Raw genomic sequence first — 18,128 nt, 5'->3', positions numbered from 1 at the left:
AATCACGCATGGGTAGCCAGATCATCTAGACACACTTTCCAACATTAAAAAAGCAAAAGTTTTACGACACTATTTCGCAATATCTTACGGAAAAATGACTTGGCAAAAAAATTAAAAAAAATTAAAAAGGGACACTCGCGGTAAAATGCCCGACATTCTAATATACGACATCTCAGATAAAAAAAAAGACATGCACGTGTTAGCCCAACCATCAAGGCACACTTTCTAACACATAAACATGAAAAAAAAAATGAATAATATACGGCAATTCCTTACTACGTAGTAATTTTTACAAATATTGAAAAAAAACAGAAATTGGTAACCGCAGTTAAATACCCAATATACCAATAACTACGTCGTATCTGACAAAAACAAAGTCATGCATGGGTAGCCAGATCATCTAGACACACTTTCCAACACTAAACAAGCAAAAGTTTTACGACACTATTTGGCAATATCTTACGGAAAAATGACTTGGCAAAAAAATGAAAAAAAATGAAAAAGGGGCACTCGCGGTAAAATGGTCCTCGTGGTGATGAACGACATTTTAACTAAAAAAAAAAACATGCACATGGTAGCCAAACAATCCACCAAGACTTTCCACAACTGATAACCTATACAAGTTGCACCATTCTACGACAATTTCATAATACGTAATAACTTTGATAATTATGCAAACTACCTCAGAAGGGTAAACTCGGACGCGAACGACCCCGATGCGTCTCAGAAATCGGGGAAGGAGTACAGCTACAGCAATGCACATCTGGACACTACTAGAGCGTGTAGGGGAGACACCTCCTGCAGGTCGATCACCCACAAATTCAGTCACAGGGGTGAGTCACGTGAGAAAAACCTGTTTTTTTTTGACGCTCGGGGTCGCAAACGACCCACCGTACCTATCCAGGGTTAATTATAAAATAAATTTTTGAATATACTTACCCGGTGAATATATAAATTAAAGGCCCTCCCTTCCTCCCCAGTAGAGACGCAGCGGGACGAGAAGAATTGAAGGGTTTGTTTACATGCAAGAGTGGTATCTGGCCGATAGTTGGCGCTGGTGGTCACACCCGCAACCTTCATAGCGATCGCTCGCGAGTTTTTGAGTGTGTTTTCTGTCGAGCCGCTGAGTAGCAGCTATTATATATTCACCGGGTAAGTATATTCAAAAATTTATTTTATAATTAAAATATCATTTTAGCTTGATTGGCTCTTTTTTTTATCACATACCACACATGCTACCTCCCTCCACTTTCCACAAGCTGCTTTCATCCTATTCTCAACTTCTGCCACACATCCTCCCTAGTGGCTTATAGTAGATCCTAAGTATCTAAATTGTTCCACCTGTTTTACAACTGAACCTCTACTTGTTCCGTAACTGAAATACAAACCACGCTATTTACATGGGGTAATTACTTCGGCGTAGCTGAATGACGACCCATTAGAATTTTAACGAGGGTTTACTACCCCACCGCTAGTTAGCGGGGGGTAGGGAGGAGCTACCCCCCCCCCCCCACACACACACACTAGTGAATGCTTCACTTTACTTTTGGCTCGGGCGGAGAACAGACCTGTCTGCTCTCTCCCTCGCTTTGACTGCCATTAATCTGTTTTGCTTTTTCTTCCTCAGAGTGTTTGAAGTTGGCCTATATTACTGAATATGCGTACGTGTCCTGGACTACCTGGCCGCCCTTGTGGGACTTTTATGTTGGCGGTCGACACTGATCCCCACACCTTGTGTCCTCATTGTAGGGGCCAACGGTGTGATAGCGGTAACCTATGTGTTGAATGTAGGGAGTGGTCTACCTCCCAGTGGGAGAGGTTTGCCCGGCGCTGGAAGAAAAAGTCTAAAAGGGATATTTCTCCTTCACAGGCTTCTTTGAAGAGAGAAAATTCCAAGACTTCTTCCTTAGCCCTTTCCGCCTCCGAAGCTCCCACTCGAGCGGTCTCTTCCGAGAGGCTGGCGAGTGGTAGCGTAGACCGTAATGCTGTTGACCGATCCTGGGGTGCGGGAGAGGTAGTTGCCTCCCATAGCGAGGCAGCTGCCCCTCCTCCCCCGGAGGAGGATTTAAATATTGATCTGTCTGTAAATAACAATGATTTATTACGGCTTTGGGCTTCCTTGGGGCTTCAGGGTTCGCCCTCCAGGGAAGCCCTGTTTGACATGATCAAACTAGGTGCAGCTGTTAAACAATCGCCGACTACAGCAGGGATTGATCCTCTGTCTGTCGTTAACGTTGTTATAACGAAGGCATCTGGTGGGTCTAGTCAAACCCCTGTGCCTGTTGCTGAGGTAGCTGAAGGCTTAGTTTCCCCCTCCGAACACCCTTTGAGGGAGGTACTAAGTCCTACGGTCTCTCCTGCCGTTGATTCTCCCCCTCGGGGGAGTTCACTTTCAGAGACTCCTCTGTGGAGGCCCTACGATGGTCAGCTCGCTGACCCCATGGCCCCTTGTGGGCGTATAAGGCGGAAGGCTCGTCCTCCCCCTTCGCTGTAGAAGTCTTCCTTCTCACAAGGGAGTTAGGAGGCGCCTCTTCGGCTCTCGTCGTCCCCACAGTCCTCTGCGGAGGAGACAACTTGCCGTTCGCCGATCCTGCCAGCTACCACCTTAGAGCTCTCCGGAGATTGTTCGCGATCCCCTTTGGAGGAAGGTCGCCCTTCGGGACCCTGTGACCAGTCTCCCTCCAGACCTGCTGACCTGCCGTCACCCTTTGAGGATGCTGATGCGCATTACGCGCCGCCTAAACCTGCCATTGTGCAGGCACCGGTCCCTTCGGGGCATAAGGGACTTGAGCGCAAATCTGCGCCTCATACCCTTAAGCGCCAGGTTAAACCTGCGCGCCCTCATGCTGCTGCTGCTGCTGTTCCAGACTTAGCGCCACAGCGCTCGCGTGCGCGCACCTGTTCCTGTTACGCGCCAGGGTTCCCCTGCGCGCCCACAACCTACTGCGCCCCGGCGCCCACCAGCAGTTCTTGATCCAGGGCGCCAGCGCTCACCTGCGCACACACGCCCACCTACGCCCCAGCACCCACCGGTTCCTGTCACGTCGCGCGCAGTCCAAGAGGCACCTAGGTTAGCGCACAGGTGCTCACAGGTACCTCTAGACTCTCAGCGCCCTTCTGGAGTTAGGCGCGAGGCACGCCCATCGCGCGCAGTTCCTGATACAGCGCACATGTGCTTGCCAGCGCGCTTCTACAACTCAGCGCGCAGTCCAAGAAGTGCCTAAGTTAGCGCACGGGCGCTCACAGGTACCCTTGTACTCTCCTTCCAGACTGCGCAATCCTGTACGGGGTCCTCCAGTCGCGCGCGATGTTCCAGTTGCGCGCCATGTTCCAGCTGCGCTCGAGGCGCCCCATGCAACTCAACAGCGCACACCTGTGCGCCCTAATCCGATCGCGCGCCCATCGCAGCAGCGCACACCTGTGCGCCCAGCGTGTCCACAGTCTCCTCAGGTTAACATACCTGCACAGACTGTTCAGCGCTCACCGCGCTATCACGAGGCTGCGCAACCGCGCCCTCGCCCAGTACTTCCAGATACGCGCCCACGCGCTACTGCTCACTCGCGCCCGACAGTACCGCATCAGGTAACTGCGCGCCCTCGCATCCAGCCTTCAACCGCTCCTCACGATCCAGCTCCTGCGCGCCACGCGCCCTCGCCATCTCCTACGCGCGCCATGGCGCCCACTCCATCGCCTGCGCGCCACCGCGCCCTCAAGTCCCGGTGGAATCAAGGACACGATTCCCCGGACACTTTGGTCTCCGTGGGTCATGCGGAACAGACAGACCTCCGGTGGTGGGTGGCAGACAAGAACCTACGAAAGGGAGTGGATCTTCTCGTCCTTCCCCCGGATTTGATGTTCTCGGACGCATCAAAGAAAGGGGGGGGGGGCCCACGTTCTGAACCACAGGACCTCAGGCCTGTGGTCGGAATCAGAAAAGTTCCTTCACATAAACCTGCTAGAAATGAAGGGCGTGTTCTTGGCACTTCAGAAGTTCCACCAAGTCCTGGCGGGCCACTCTGTGGTGGTGATGAGCGACAACACCACGGTGGTGGCTTATATCAACAAGCAGGGAGGTACCTTTTCAGAACAGCTATCCCATCTTACAGTAGAGATTCTGAGATGGTCCGAAGTCCACTCGATCACACTAGCGGCTCGCTTCATTCCAGGCAGAAGGAATGTGCTCGCCGACAGTCTGAGCAGAGCGACGCAGATAGTGAGTACCGAGTGGTCTTTGGATCCTCAAGTAGCCAACAAAGTCCTGACTTTGTGGGGTTCCCCGACGGTGGATCTGTTCGCTACAGCATTGAACTTCAAGCTCCCGCTGTACTGCTCCCCAGTCCCAGACCCCAAGACTCTCTGGCAAGATGCCTTCCAACAACGTTGGGACAACATCGATTTGTACGCCTTTCCCCCAGAATATCGGTCAATCTATCAATGACCCTGATAACTCCGCTATGGCATCATGCAGAATGGTTCCCAGACCTTTTGCAACTCCTCACGGAGGTTCCGAGAGAACTCCCTCCACGTCACGAGCTAATCAAACAACCACACGCCAACATCTTCCACAAAGCCGTAGCTTCGCTTCGACTTCACGCCTGGAGACTATCTAGCATCTCCTCACTGAAAGAGGATTTTCGCAACAAGTTGCGAATAGGATGTCTGGACACCTGCGCAAGTCATCCGCAGGGGTCTACCAGGCGAAGTGGCGAGTTCTTCTGTGGTTGGTGTCGTGGAAGGGGTATCTCTCCTCTCGATGCCACTATTCCAGCAATAGAGGAGTTCCTCGTGTATTTGCGGGAGGAAATGTGCCTTTCAGTCTCGGCTGTGAAAGGCTATCGCTCAGCCGTAAGTCTTGCCTTCAGGCTTAAAGGAGTAGACATTTCTTCTTCGCTTGAACTTTCCCTTCTCATACGAAGTTATGAACTTACCTGCCCTCAGTCGGAAGTGAGACCTCCTCCATGGAACGTGGTTCAAGTTCTCAGGTCTCTGAAGAGACCTCCCTACGAACCATTATGCCAGGCTTCAGATCGCCACCTTACCTGGAAGACGGTGTTCCTGCTAGCGTTGGCCTCGTTCAACCGAGTCAGCGAATTGCATGGTCTCTCGTACGACATCGCCCATTCAAGGGGATGGGGGGAGGTAACGTTCAGGTTCGTCCCTGAGTTTGTTGCCAAGACTCAGAATCTGGGAGTGCTGGACCCTCAGTTCGACTCTTTCCAGGTTTCGAGTCTTCGTTCTGTAACAGATGACCCAGACCATCTCCTACTGTGCCCAGTAAGGAGTCTGAGGTTGTATCTTAAAAGAACAGCTGCAGTTCGTCCCCAGGTGCAAGCCTTGTTCGTGAGTACTGGGAAAACGAAGAGGAGGGTCACCAGGAATACTATCTCGGCCTGGATTCGCAAGGTAATACACTTGACTTTCAATCCTGACCCTTCTCCGTCACGTCGCCCTAGAGCGCATGATGTCAGGGGCATAGCTACATCCCTGGCTTTCAAGAAAAATTATTCAGTGACGCAGGTCCTGCAAGTTGGGGTGTGGAAGCGTCAGACCACCTTCACGGCCCACTACCTGCAAGACGTGACACACAGGAGGCTCGATACGTTCTCTATCGGCCCTGTGGTGGCTGCACGACAGGTGGTCTAACCTCAGGCTCCTTAATGGACAAGTAGCAGAAGGTTGAGGGCATTGTTACCCGGTTTTAGTCTGCGTGAATGAAAAGATCTGTCTGGCCCTTATTCTTTTCTTCATCCTCTCCTCCCTTGGAGAAAGCAGCATCCTGAGTTCTCTGCACAGCTGACCTCAAACCACTGCAGGTAAACCATGCTCCCTTGTGTTCCTAGTATTAAGTGTAATACTGTCATGTCCCCATACCCTGACGAGGTGGTATTGGGAGAGTCCTAGCCTAGAATTCTATATGAAGAACTCCAGGTCAACTTCCTAGGACGAGTCACTTCCTCACCTTCGCACACAGCTTATGTAGGCCGCAGGAGTTTCACAGCATGCTAGCGAGGCGCAGGGACTCTTTATTTCCTGAGTACTTACACACTCGAATATGGAGTCCCCGGGCAAAGCCAAAGCCAGTATGGCAGGGACTTACCACCCTTCCTAAGGGTTGAGTCACCCCATGTAAATAGCGTGGTTTGTATTTCAGTTACGGGACAAATGACAAATTCGTAGATAATTTGTATTTTTCCTAACTATACAAACCTTAGCTATTTACACATATTTGCCCGCCAGCCCTGTCCCCCGGGATAAATCCTACCTCTAAGCAAAGTGAAGCATTCACTAGTGTGTGTGAGGGGGTAAGCAAGCTACCCCTCCCTACCCCCCGCTAACTAGCGGTGGGGTAGTAAACCCTCGTTAAAATTCTAATGGCTCGTCATTCAGCTACGCCGAAGTAATTACCCCATGTAAGTAGCTAAGGTTTGTATAGTTAGGAAAAATACAAATTATCTACGAATTTGTCATTTTTATGCATAATTAGCCTGTCCCTACCATTCTTACTGCTCATTATAGCTTCAGTCTTACTCTCATTTACTCTGAAGCCACTCATCTCTAAAGTCTCTTGCTACCCTAAAACTCTTCTCTGTTAGTCCTCCTCATTTTCAGTGGTAATCACCAAATCATATGCATATTGAATTTTACTAAACTTTTGTAAATGTTTGAAATTAATTCTGTTGTTCATAAATTTGTTTAAGTATTGAAGTATAATATTTCATCCTGGGGGTCTAATAGATAAACTAGAACATGTTGCTGACACCTTTATTAGAACATTGCAAGCAGCAGTTAATTGCAGGAAGGCCAAATGTAGCATCAGTAATTTGCTCTACTGATCATTAATCTATAGGGGTTTGGTTAGCACTTCAATTTGATGAGTAGCTACAAGCAAATAACAGGTAGTAATGGTTTCATTACACTACTGAACCTTTGAACTTAGGTTAAAAAACAGTGGGACTGTGCAGCACGTGGAGGGACATCCCAGAAAGTTAGTCAACTTCAGTTTAAAGTTTCTTATAAATATGTGTATGATAAGCAGACACTGACTCATCTTTCGTGAAGTTAAACCCATATGGTTTCTCTCACCTCTTTCCAAAAGAGAAACTACAATATTAGTAATTGAAGTTTGATTTATTTCTATGAATTTCCCCTGGTGTTCAAATTCCTTCTCCAGAATCTTGGTTTAATCGACACTTACCCATAAAACTAAAAAAATTTCCATTCTCTTTCGCTTCAATGAATACATGCTCTTGACAATGGAATGGAGCCCTATAGTGGTGAGGGTGAAAATCCCAGGTTGCCGTGGCTGTTAAAATAATCTTCAGTTATCTTTGTCACTAGCAGCGATCACACTTAGATTTGTTTGCTTGCTGCACTCAAATATGTCTTCCCCCTGGTTACTTTCGCCAACTTTGTTGCGGTGAAGGTTACATTTTGATAGGCGCTGTCTGTCTGTGTGATTGTGAGTTGCATAACTCAAAAACCATTCGACAGAATCTCATGAAATTTGGTGGGGTGATTGGTCATGATCCAAGGAATATTAGATTAGATTTTAGGAGTGATTGGGTCAAAAACAAATCACAAAACTCAAAATCTATTTGATTGAATCTCATGAAATTTAGTGAGATGATTGGCCATGATCCAAGGACAATATGATTAGATTTCGGGAGTGATTGGGTTAAAAGGTCAAGGTCAAAGTCACAAAAAGATGAACAATTTCTTTTTACTATATCGTGGTCAATTTTTATCCAATTTGAATGAAACTAGTTCCAAAATGTGCATAATTCAATTGCTTATCTTGTGATACAACTTGACATAGTGATGTCATTACCTTTGTTTGTGTATTTATTTATTTGTATGTCTGTCCGTGTGTTTACGATTTGCATAACTCTGAAGCTATTTGACCGTATCTCAGAAAATTTGGTGGGATGATTGGCCATGATCCAAGGAGAATTTGATTATTTAGCAATTATCGCCTGGAATGTGCACGGGAATTATTTCTGGGTGATCATGATCCAGATTCCCAATGTGTATTGTGTCGTGGGAAATATCACATATTTTAAAAGTAATTTGTGTTTTTCCTAACTATACAAACCTTTAATATGAGATTTGATTCAAGCGTAGTTAAAAACTTTAACTGTAAGGTGTCAGCAATAGCTGGCAGTTAGCAGCTGGGGGGAAGACCCCCCCCCCCCCCCCTTCTGCTGGTATAGTGAACAGTCACTTTGATTGTTTCTGGGACTGTAGGGGGAGGGTGAAGGCGGGAAGTTGAGCAAAAACGTATTCAAGAGGCTTGTAAGCGCATTCTTGCAAATAATGTGCAGTAAAGGTAGTCGACGAATGTGTCAGCATCTAAAATTTTAGCCATTGAGATATTTTCCTTGAAGGCTAGAGTAACACGAACTCCTCTGATCTCATTGGAACACACCTTATCTTGGTCTGATATGCCGGGAGATCTAGGGCATAATGCTTAACTGATAGTCTCCTGCCACCAAAAGGAGATTGTGTTTTTTTAACCAGCACTTAAAAATCATCAAAACTTCTCCATTCATCATCTCCTGCTTTACGCTTCATAGTCCTCAGGCATGTGGGCCTGGGTCTTCCAACTCTTCTCATACATGGTGGAGCCCAGTTAAATGTTTGAGGAGTGCAAAGAGCATGCCCAAACCATCTCCAAAATAGGTTCTATAAATTAAGGTAGTGTGATTAGTTACTATTGTAGGCAAAGAAACTGTAAATGGTGAAAATCTGGAATTAGTGACTGATGGATTTTGAGTTTTCTTACATTTAAGAATTTTCTATTTCATGGCATATCGAAAATGGCGAATTTTTTTACATTTTATATTAGATATATTCTTGATATATATATACAGTATATATACAGATTTGATCTTATAATTAAAAGTTCATAAAAAGTAGAAAACAATTCTTTTCGCTTGTGAACAATAATTAAAGGTCACTGTTGTCACTTTTGAATGTGATCGTAGAGTAATGTGTAGAATGTAGAAATCCACTTTTGATGGCTTTTGTGGACTGGAAAAGCCTTTGATAGTGTACAATTTTCTGGAGAGTCTTACATTAATATGCAGATTGTCTTGAATATGTAAATTTGATTAAGTTTGTTCATGAGCATAGGGATCAAAAGAATTTCCAGTGAACAGCAGAGTAATCCAAGGGAATGTGTCGCCTATGGTGCTTATCCTCCTCATGGATTTTGTAATGCGTAGAACAGTTGGAGATGGTGGAGAAGGATTGGACTGGATTGGTAATAGGAAATTAGCTGACCTAGAGTATGCTTATGATGCTGTCCTTATTAGCAGAATACCACGGGATTTGCAATGCTTGCTTACCAGAATGGATGAAATATCACACGAAGTTGGGCTCAAGATAAATACGAGACAGAGATGATGAGACCGTAATATGCAATGGAAGATGAAATATCATTCGATTGAGAAAGGATTAATTAGGTAAAATCATATTAGTATTTAGGCACTATGATCTTTAATACAGGATCTTTAGAATTGGAGTTTAATGAAAGATTGAAAAAAGTAAATCAGACAATGGCTAGGTCAAGTAAAATTGGGAAATCAAATCCCCTAAAATTACATGCAAAAATCAGGTTATATATCAGTTTAGTGAGATCTTTGTTACAGTATGGACACGAGTCATGGTATGACAATCGAAAAATATCCAACAGATTTTATAGATTTGAGAATAAAGCCCTCAGAAGAATATGGTATTGGGAGTTAAATGAGTGGACAAGATTAGAAATGAAGCTATAAGAGAGAAGAATTACTTGAGTGCCATATGTGGATAAGATCATGGTGATGGGTAGTAAATGGTTTGGGCAGGGTCTCCATACTTCCCGTGAATTTGTTCACCAATCTTTTAACTGGGCTCCACAAGGCACCAGAAGAGTTGGAATACCCAGGCCTATATAGCAGAGGACTATGATGCGTGAAGTAGATGATGAATAGATAGGTATTGATTTAAAAGCCCAAGATAGAGACAAATGGCAAAATTTAACTGAGGCCTTTTGCGTCAATAGGCAGAGGAGATGATAATGATTAAAATTGTTTTTCATTGGTGTTAGATATGTAAAGTTCATATAAAAAAATTAGAAAGCTAGATTATTTAGGATTTCAAACTCATTAAACGTGATCATACTGTCTCAAGCTTTTCATGATTTCAGGAAAAACACTAGAAAGTTGCTGTCAGTTTGTATTTCAAACTGTTGAGTAAACTTGTGAGGTTTATTAAACCTGATCATAGTCTTTCCATAATTGTAGTTGCAAGATGTTACCAGGATTAAATACTTAAGCTAGAATAATGTTTCATTTTATTCTATACCTTAAACTTGTGAAATGGTTTAATTAGAATATATTTTATTTACTAGGTGTTCATCGATATCTTCAAAACAACCGCTTATTCTTGGAGCCAGCTTTAACAGATGAAGATGGGAGCAGTCTTTGCAGTGAATGTGGTGCCCCAAAACCAAGCGATCACATCCGAGACCCTTACCTCTACCACATTACTCTTGGAGGGCTGCACAACAAGGATAAGTATAGCAAAGAAAATCTAAATATGACGTATAGGAATATTCTCTCAAAGAATAGAAGCCACCGAAGATCCCACCCACCTAGAGATTCTGCAGGAAGGGAAACATCTAAGCACGCCTTTGCAAAGTTGAATCGTAATGTGAATAATATATTTCCTCTGAACTCGCATTATCATATTCGACCACATCTTGCCGATGCGTTGCGGTATAGAGTAAATCCTCACAGTAAGCGTCATCCAAGTAGATCAATGGCATTAATTGATCATTTACTATAGTACAATTTTCGTTGTGGTGAAATTTCCTTTTGATTTTTTCATCCTTTTGTAGCTAACAGTGCTATAATTTTGACTAAATATTTTTTCCTTGACAAAATACCAAAGAAAGCTATTAATCTTGACATCAGTAAATTACCCAGACATTCAGAAGCCTTTAACAAAAAAATTAATCAGCTTGGTTTGCTGTGTAAAATTGTTGTAGGCAGTAAATTGATGCAAGTTTTCCCCCAAACCATTTTCGGATTGCTTTAAAAGGCGGGATTGAGTAAAAATCAGATATGCTTAGATTTCATAAAACTTACAATTACTCTCCTTTCCTTGAATATGCATCTATATTTATGGACCAATATAATTGTAGGTGAATACAGTGTACTGTATTGTATTTACTTACACTGCTGGACTAAACCTTGTTAAAGAAAACTTGATAATGCTGGTTAATATGCTAGAGTAAATAAGTCTGAATTTGATATCAAGCTTCTTTCTAAAAATTAGTGGCAGTGAACTTATATAACAGCACTTTTAGGCTGACAATTATGAGACCATTTTTTTAAGCGTTTCCTCTTTTGTCTACGATCTTCTGAATCTGATGGGGGTTGATGAATTTTATCGTTAAAAGTTTCTTGTAAACTGAGTACAAAGCTGAAAGATCTGATGCCAATTTTTATACAGAATCAGCAGATATTTTTTAGACATTTTCCACAATCATATTATGCCACCAAAGTGTTCTATCACCAACGTTTTAAATGTTTTAGTAAAGTAATTCAATGCATGATAGATAGTAAACGTTAACCATGGAAATTAATTTTGAACAATGTATCATCCTTTTATAGTACAGTAACTTTTTCTATTAGGGGACAGCGCATTTTCTCTGAATGTTGTTTTATTAGTCTTTTTATAACAAGTAGTTTAATCTATTTTTCAAGACATTACAATCTTAAAAACGTTTGCTTTCCTGGAAAAGACTTTTTGTAATTTTTTTTTTTACATGATTAATTTAACAATTTAACTTAGTTAAATTACACTACAAAAAGTCAAGATGTTTTATTGCCAAGGTGCAGCACTGTCATAACTAATGCAAATTTTCTTTTTGGTTTCTCTTACACTAAATGTTATGGAAATTAAGCCTAGTTCTGGCATAATATTCTAAAAGTAAATTAATGTCATTAGATACAAGTGTTTTTACAGGGCTTCAAGATCTTGTTTTGATTTCTTCACTGGATTTAGATTAAAAAATAATAGCAGCAATACCCAAACAAGTTAGTATCTTCAACAGAGTGCAGGAATAATCTTGTGCCTTTTTCATCAGGATATGTAGGAAAGGTGGTTAAAGTTTGTGAATAGAGAATAGAGGTTTATTTAGTTTCAAAGGGAAATGATAATGAGCATTAATTTTCCAGCCTTATACTGTAGATGGATTTGAATACTGTATCAGATTTAGGCCAGGGGCCTGGCAATCGGACCTTGTAATAGCTGAGATTCTGAGCAGTGTAATGTGGGTTAAACTTACTTTAGGTTATAAGAAAATTGACTAAATTATTGATAAAAATCTATATCCTTTTATCCAGAATCATTTGGAATAGATTTTTAGACCCTGTCTTGGCTGCATTTTACAGTACAATTAAGTAAAAAGAAAGAAAAAAAAAGACGCACAAATACAAGTTTGCATAAGAATTTTGTTTTTTAAATTGTAGATTTTTCTACTACTGCTGATGAATGTTTTACACTAATTTATTTTATACAGTAGATACATGTACATAAGGTTGTAATAAAAAAATTCTTAAGGTTGATTCTTTTACTTTTCCATGTGAAAAAATTAAAAGTATGCTGGTCTCATCTGTCCTCTTTGCTTGCTAAATATAGCCAAATTTCCACATACAATTACAGATTTGTAATAATTACTTATTTTCATGTTGTAAAGCCTTGGCAACATAAAGCTTACCAAGAGATTGACTACAAAACTGAGATATTTGTTTGCAATAATTAGAAATCTGTCCTGAAGTAATCATGGCATCCAGACGAGGCAGAGGAGGGATGGGCTTGAATTGTTTATTGATATCTTCATCCGGTAGAGGTGGTTCTCCCCTTGATTGACGCTGTGCATTTTCGGCAGCCTGTAAAGATGAAACAAAAAAACCTCAAGTAAGTTGTAATGACAATTTTCTGTGTATTATTGTAAATGTCCTCCATGAAAGTAATACTGTATTATTGTAATGTGTAGATGATGATGTTATGACTGAAAAGGGAAACCAATGTGTAAACTGTATTATGAAAGGTTATAAACTAAAAATTACTTACAAGAGTCAATATTTACAGTGACAGTTAAGAAAGTAAATCCAATTATTGAAGCGTTTTTGTCCTACACAAATACAAACCATCATCGTTTACAGACATGATTTTAGCAAAGCCGGAAAACGACCATTAGAACTCTTAACGAGACAGTTGTACTGTAGTAGCTGGCGGGTGGAGGGCAAGCTCTGGCCACCCGACAGGCCACCTAGCTCCCAATTAATTTTGTCCACAGTGCAGAACATATGTACTTCTCTACTACCTTATAATTGGGCCATTATAATCTTTGCTTTTCTTTTTTAGATTAAATGTGTTGGCAGATCATGTTCTCAAGAAACATTAAAGAAAAACGACAAGGATATGCAGTTGATTCCCGATAAAATGACAAATCCAAAGATAATTTGTATTTTTCCTAACCATACAAACCTTAGCTATTTACAAAGGGTTACCTTTTAGCGTAGCTGAAATGACGAGCCATTAGAATTTAACGAGGGTGTATTACCCCCGCGCTAGTTAGCGGGGGGGGGGTAGGGGAGTGGTAGCTAGCTACCCCTCCTCCCCCTCACACACAGGTGAATACTCACTTTCACTTAGCGGTAGGACTTGTCTTGGGGGACAGGGCTGGCGGGCAAATATGTGTAAATAGCTAAGGTTTGTATGGTTAGGAAAAATACAAATTATCTTCGAATTTGTCATTTGTTCCGTAACCGAAATACAAACCACGCTATTTACAAAGGGTGACTTATCCCTTAGGAAGGGTGGAAAGTCCCCAGCCATACTGGCTTTGGCTTTACCCGGGGACTTAGAATCCGAGTGAGTCGCACTCAAGAAAAGGAGTCCCTGCACCTCACAAGTTCCTTGCTCCGCAAGGAACCATGTGGCCTACGTAAGCTTGTGTGTGAAGGAAGAAGTGTGACCCGTCCTAGGCAGTTGACCTGGAGTTCCAGAAGGAACTCTGGGTTAGGACGTTCCCAATACCACCTCGTCAGGGTATGGGGGACGCGACAGTATTGACTCAATACTCGGAACACAAGGAAGCATGGTTTACCTGCAGAGGTTCGAGGTGAGCTATGCAGAGACCAGGATGCTGCTTACCCGTAGAGGGGATGATGAAGAAAGTAGTGAGGGCCAGACATACTTCTTTCGTTCATGCAGACTAAAACCTGATAACAATGCCCTCAACCTTCTGCTACCTGTCCAAAAAGGAGCCTGAGGTTAGACCAGCTGTTGTGTAGCCACCACAGAGCGATAGAAAACGTATCGAGACTCCTGTGGGTCACGCCCTGCAGGAAGCGGGCTGCGAAGGTCATTAGACGCTTCCAGACTCCAGCTTGTAGCACCTGCGTCACAGAGTAGTATTACTCGAAGGCGAGGGACGTTGCGATGTATCCAACATTGTGCTGTAGGGCGACGTGACGGGGGAGGGTCTGGAGACAGGTCGAGATGAATGTCCTTGAGTCCGGGCTGAAGAGGTATACTGGTGACTCGTCCTCCTTGTGCTCCCAAATCGGCTGCAACTGAGGACAAACTGCAGCTGTTCCCAGCGCTAACCTCTCGATTCCTTTACTGGCAAGAAAGAGAAGGTCTTGGGACATCAGATACAGAATGGTGACTCGAAATCTTGAATGAATCGGACCGAAGGGCCGGGACCCTCAGATTCTGAGTCTAGCCAACAACTCAGGAGCGAGCCTGAATGTTGCCTTCCCCTCTTCCTTAGAAAGGGGGGAGTAGTAAGAGACCAAGAAGATTGCTTACACACTGGCTGTGGCCAGAGTGAGCAGAAGACCCAAGGCGGAATACAATCCGAGGCCTGTCGTAAAGGGTCTTGAGAAGATCTCTTAAAGGACTAAAAATCCGAGCCATGCTCCAGGTTGGAGGTCTTCCTCCGACTAGGGCAGGGACGATCGTAGCTTCGCATGAGCGAGGATAGATCCAGCGGGCAGGAAAAAGTTATTCCTTTAAGCTGAGCGACAGGCTTCATTGCCGAGAGCGGAAAGGAGTTTCCTCCCGCCGAAAGGCAATAAGACCGTTATTGCTGGAGAAGAGGCCTCAAGGGAAGAGGTATATCTCCCACGGTACCCACCACCTTAGACTCTTCACTTTGCCTGGGAGACCCCTGTGGATGACTATCGCAGATGACGCGACCTCCGTACCGCGACTGTAGCGGGTTGTCTCTTCTTGAGGAGGAAGCGTAGTGTCTCCAGGCATGAAGCCGAAGCGACGCCCCGGTTCGGGAGAGATGTCGCAGTGTGGTTGCTTGAGTAGTCTGCGCCGTGGGAGAAGCTCTCCCGGGAGTTCCGTCAGGGGAAGCAGAGGGTCCAGAAACCGTTCTGCGCATAGTCCCACTGGAGCTCTCCCATTGAAAGGTTGACAGACAACCTGGTCTTGTTGAGACCCATTGTCCACAGACAAAAAGGAGGGAAGACGCAGCGTCGAAGTTGTCCCACCATCACCGGAATGCATCTTGCCAGAGTCTCGGGGTCTGAGACTGGGGGGAAGAATAGCGGAAGCTTGAGGTTCCAAGCTGTCGCGATCAGGTCCCCCAGACCAGCACTTGCTGGTTACCCAAGGTCAAAGACCCCCAGGTACACTCTCTCTACGAGGCTCTGCTCGGATAGGCTGAGAGAAACATTCCCCTGCCTGGAATGAGAGAGCCGATGGTGGTATTGAGAGAATCTCAATCATCCCGGTATCTCTACTGCAAGATGTGAAGGTGTGAAAATGCGTCCCCTGCTGGTTAGAATGAAGTCGACGCGCAACGGGGCGACTCGGCAGGAGCTGTAGGATCTGAAGAGGGGCCAGACTAAGGCCCCTAAGCCTGCCTGAATGATGGAGAGGTATCCTTCAGGTCTTGACCATAGGCCTGGACCGGAACATGCCCCCCCCCCCTTCCTTTGACGAGTCCGAGAACCGCATCAAGAATGTGGGGAAAGGACGAGAATATCCACTACCATCAAGAGGCTCCATAGGTCAACACCCATTGCAGGTCTAATAGTTCCGCTGGTCCCCTAGGGCCAGGGAGTCCGGTTAAACATTGCCTGAAGACACCGGAACTTGGATCGCCCCACATGTAACTTATCCTGAGGCGACCGTTCGGACTATAGACGGGTCAATGAGGAAAGGAAAACTAGGAAACGTTCCAAGGTAGGGCTGAAAGCTCTGCTTGACTGAGAACAGGTACTGCGACTCTCCTCAGTCTTGCCACAGTCAACCGAAAGGAAGGCTCGAAGGATGTGGTAACAGAATCTGGCGTCCCCAGGTGGTCACCCATCCAAGTACCGACGTTGCTTAACCTCGCTGGACGGACGAGAAGCGGGGTTTCCAACGTGGTAAGACTCAATATCATGGCCAGATACTCCAGATGTTGAGGCAGAGGAAGAGAAGGCTCCAAGCAAAATACCATGAGCCCACACTCATGGTAAGCATCCGGAAGCTTGTCCCGGCGCTGAAGAAGGTCGAACCCGAGCCTACCGGAGTTGAACAGCCCTCCAAACAGCAGAGGAGGCGGAAGCCTGCACCTGAGCGGCCAAGAGGAAGGGAGGGAAAGTTCTCTGGGGAAACAAACCTGCTATGCCACGGCGGGATAGCCACACTGCATCATAAGCAGGAATACTTGCAGTCTAGGCTGAATTCGACGAGCACCCTGGAAGATGGATGGAAACTGAAAGTACCCGTCCTTCCGATCCAGGGTTTAAGGAGTCCTGTCGCCTCGTTACCAGTCTGATCGATTCTGCTGGTCTACTCTGGCCGAAGTTTGTTCGACAAACTTGATCAGGGCTGAGAGGTCGACTACGGACATCCCCTCTCAGATCCTTCCTTACAAGAAAGGATCGACTGAGGGGGCCGGGGGTGAAGCCGTCGATGATCCTAAGGAAGACCTTCGCCTAAGGTATGGATCATTCTGCCCAACCGGGCAACTCTGCTGACGCTATGGCATAGAGGTTCAGAGACACTGAATTCGCTGACAGAGACGGCAGGCGCGATATCCTTGGCTAATCACAGAGATTGTACGGGAATGGGCATCGGGAAGCTGTCATTCGGATGAGTAACCTTAAGCATCCTCCCAGCGAAAAACCTGCAATCCTAGAGTTCGTGAACTCCTTTTAGGACTATGCCCCCCCGGGGGAGTCTCCCGTGCCATCTGTTCCTGACAGGAGGAAACTGCAATTGGACACCTTGTCCCAGTTGTCGTAGCCGATAACTTAGGCCGACGTGGTTGAAATGAATGAATGAATGATTTAAAGTTTTCAGGCATCCTGACATCCAAGGTCATTGACGCCGGTAACATTTAATTTATGTATACAAAAATAAAAAATAAAATAAAATAAAAATTAAATAGTATTCAATTAAAATCATAAAAATTGAATGTCATAAAAGTTAAAATATTTTTCAGAAGACCTGCTCCTGAAATAAATCTAAAAATGCCACTTGCATGGTAGGACACATCATTTCCAAGAATCTTGGCAAGGATGAACCTGCCACCCTCACCTCGAGCCTCAAACAAATATCTATTCCGCAAGTTGTTATAATTGGGGCATTCGGTCAACAAATGCCTTACTGTTAGAGGTACTAAACAGTCATCACAATACGGTTGGTGTTGGCCCTTCAGCAGAAACTCGTGTGTCAACCGAGTGTGACCAATACGGAGACGACAAAGAGACGTCTCCCATTTTCGGGGCATCATATTATACCTCCAAGGAGATATGTCATTTGTTATCTCTCGCATTTTATTGCCATCTTGACTATCCCATTGCTGTTGCCATTTATTGCAAACCAATTTCTTGATGTCAGGTAAGAAATCATCACAGGGAATGGGATACCTTCTTGGCAGCAACTCGGATGCAGCCTCCTTAGCCAGTGAATCTGCCTTCTCATTCCCGGACACACCTACATGTGCTGGAACCCAACAAAATTGAACTGTTATACCTCTCTGTCCAATAATGATAAGCCATTCTAAAATCTTTAAAACTATTGGGTTATTAGAATTAAAAACTTCCATAGCTTGAAGGACA

At 44.5% G+C, this 18,128-nt stretch overlaps 2 protein-coding genes across 2 annotated transcripts in view; one reads left to right on the top strand and one right to left on the bottom strand.

Annotated features, from left to right (window-relative positions):
• LOC137648711 (uncharacterized) overlaps positions 1–11,374 on the top strand; it is a 130,926-nt gene extending 119,552 nt beyond the window's left edge. Inside the window, exon 5 of the mRNA XM_068381750.1 lies at positions 10,394–11,374. Coding sequence (XP_068237851.1) covers positions 10,394–10,830 — 437 coding nt within the window. The 3' untranslated portion in view covers positions 10,831–11,374. The remainder of the gene's footprint in view (positions 1–10,393) is intronic.
• Positions 11,375–12,604: 1,230 nt separating this feature from the next.
• eIF3h (eukaryotic translation initiation factor 3 subunit h) overlaps positions 12,605–18,128 on the bottom strand; it is an 81,805-nt gene continuing 76,281 nt past the window's right edge. The window contains exon 6 of the mRNA XM_068381752.1: positions 12,605–12,941. Within this exon, the coding sequence (XP_068237853.1) occupies positions 12,726–12,941 (216 nt within the window). The 3' untranslated portion in view covers positions 12,605–12,725. The remainder of the gene's footprint in view (positions 12,942–18,128) is intronic.

Source organism: Palaemon carinicauda, chromosome 10, assembly GCF_036898095.1.
Source record: "Palaemon carinicauda isolate YSFRI2023 chromosome 10, ASM3689809v2, whole genome shotgun sequence".
Taxonomy (NCBI): domain Eukaryota; kingdom Metazoa; phylum Arthropoda; class Malacostraca; order Decapoda; family Palaemonidae; genus Palaemon; species Palaemon carinicauda.
This window is presented reverse-complemented; position numbering and strand designations above follow the sequence as displayed.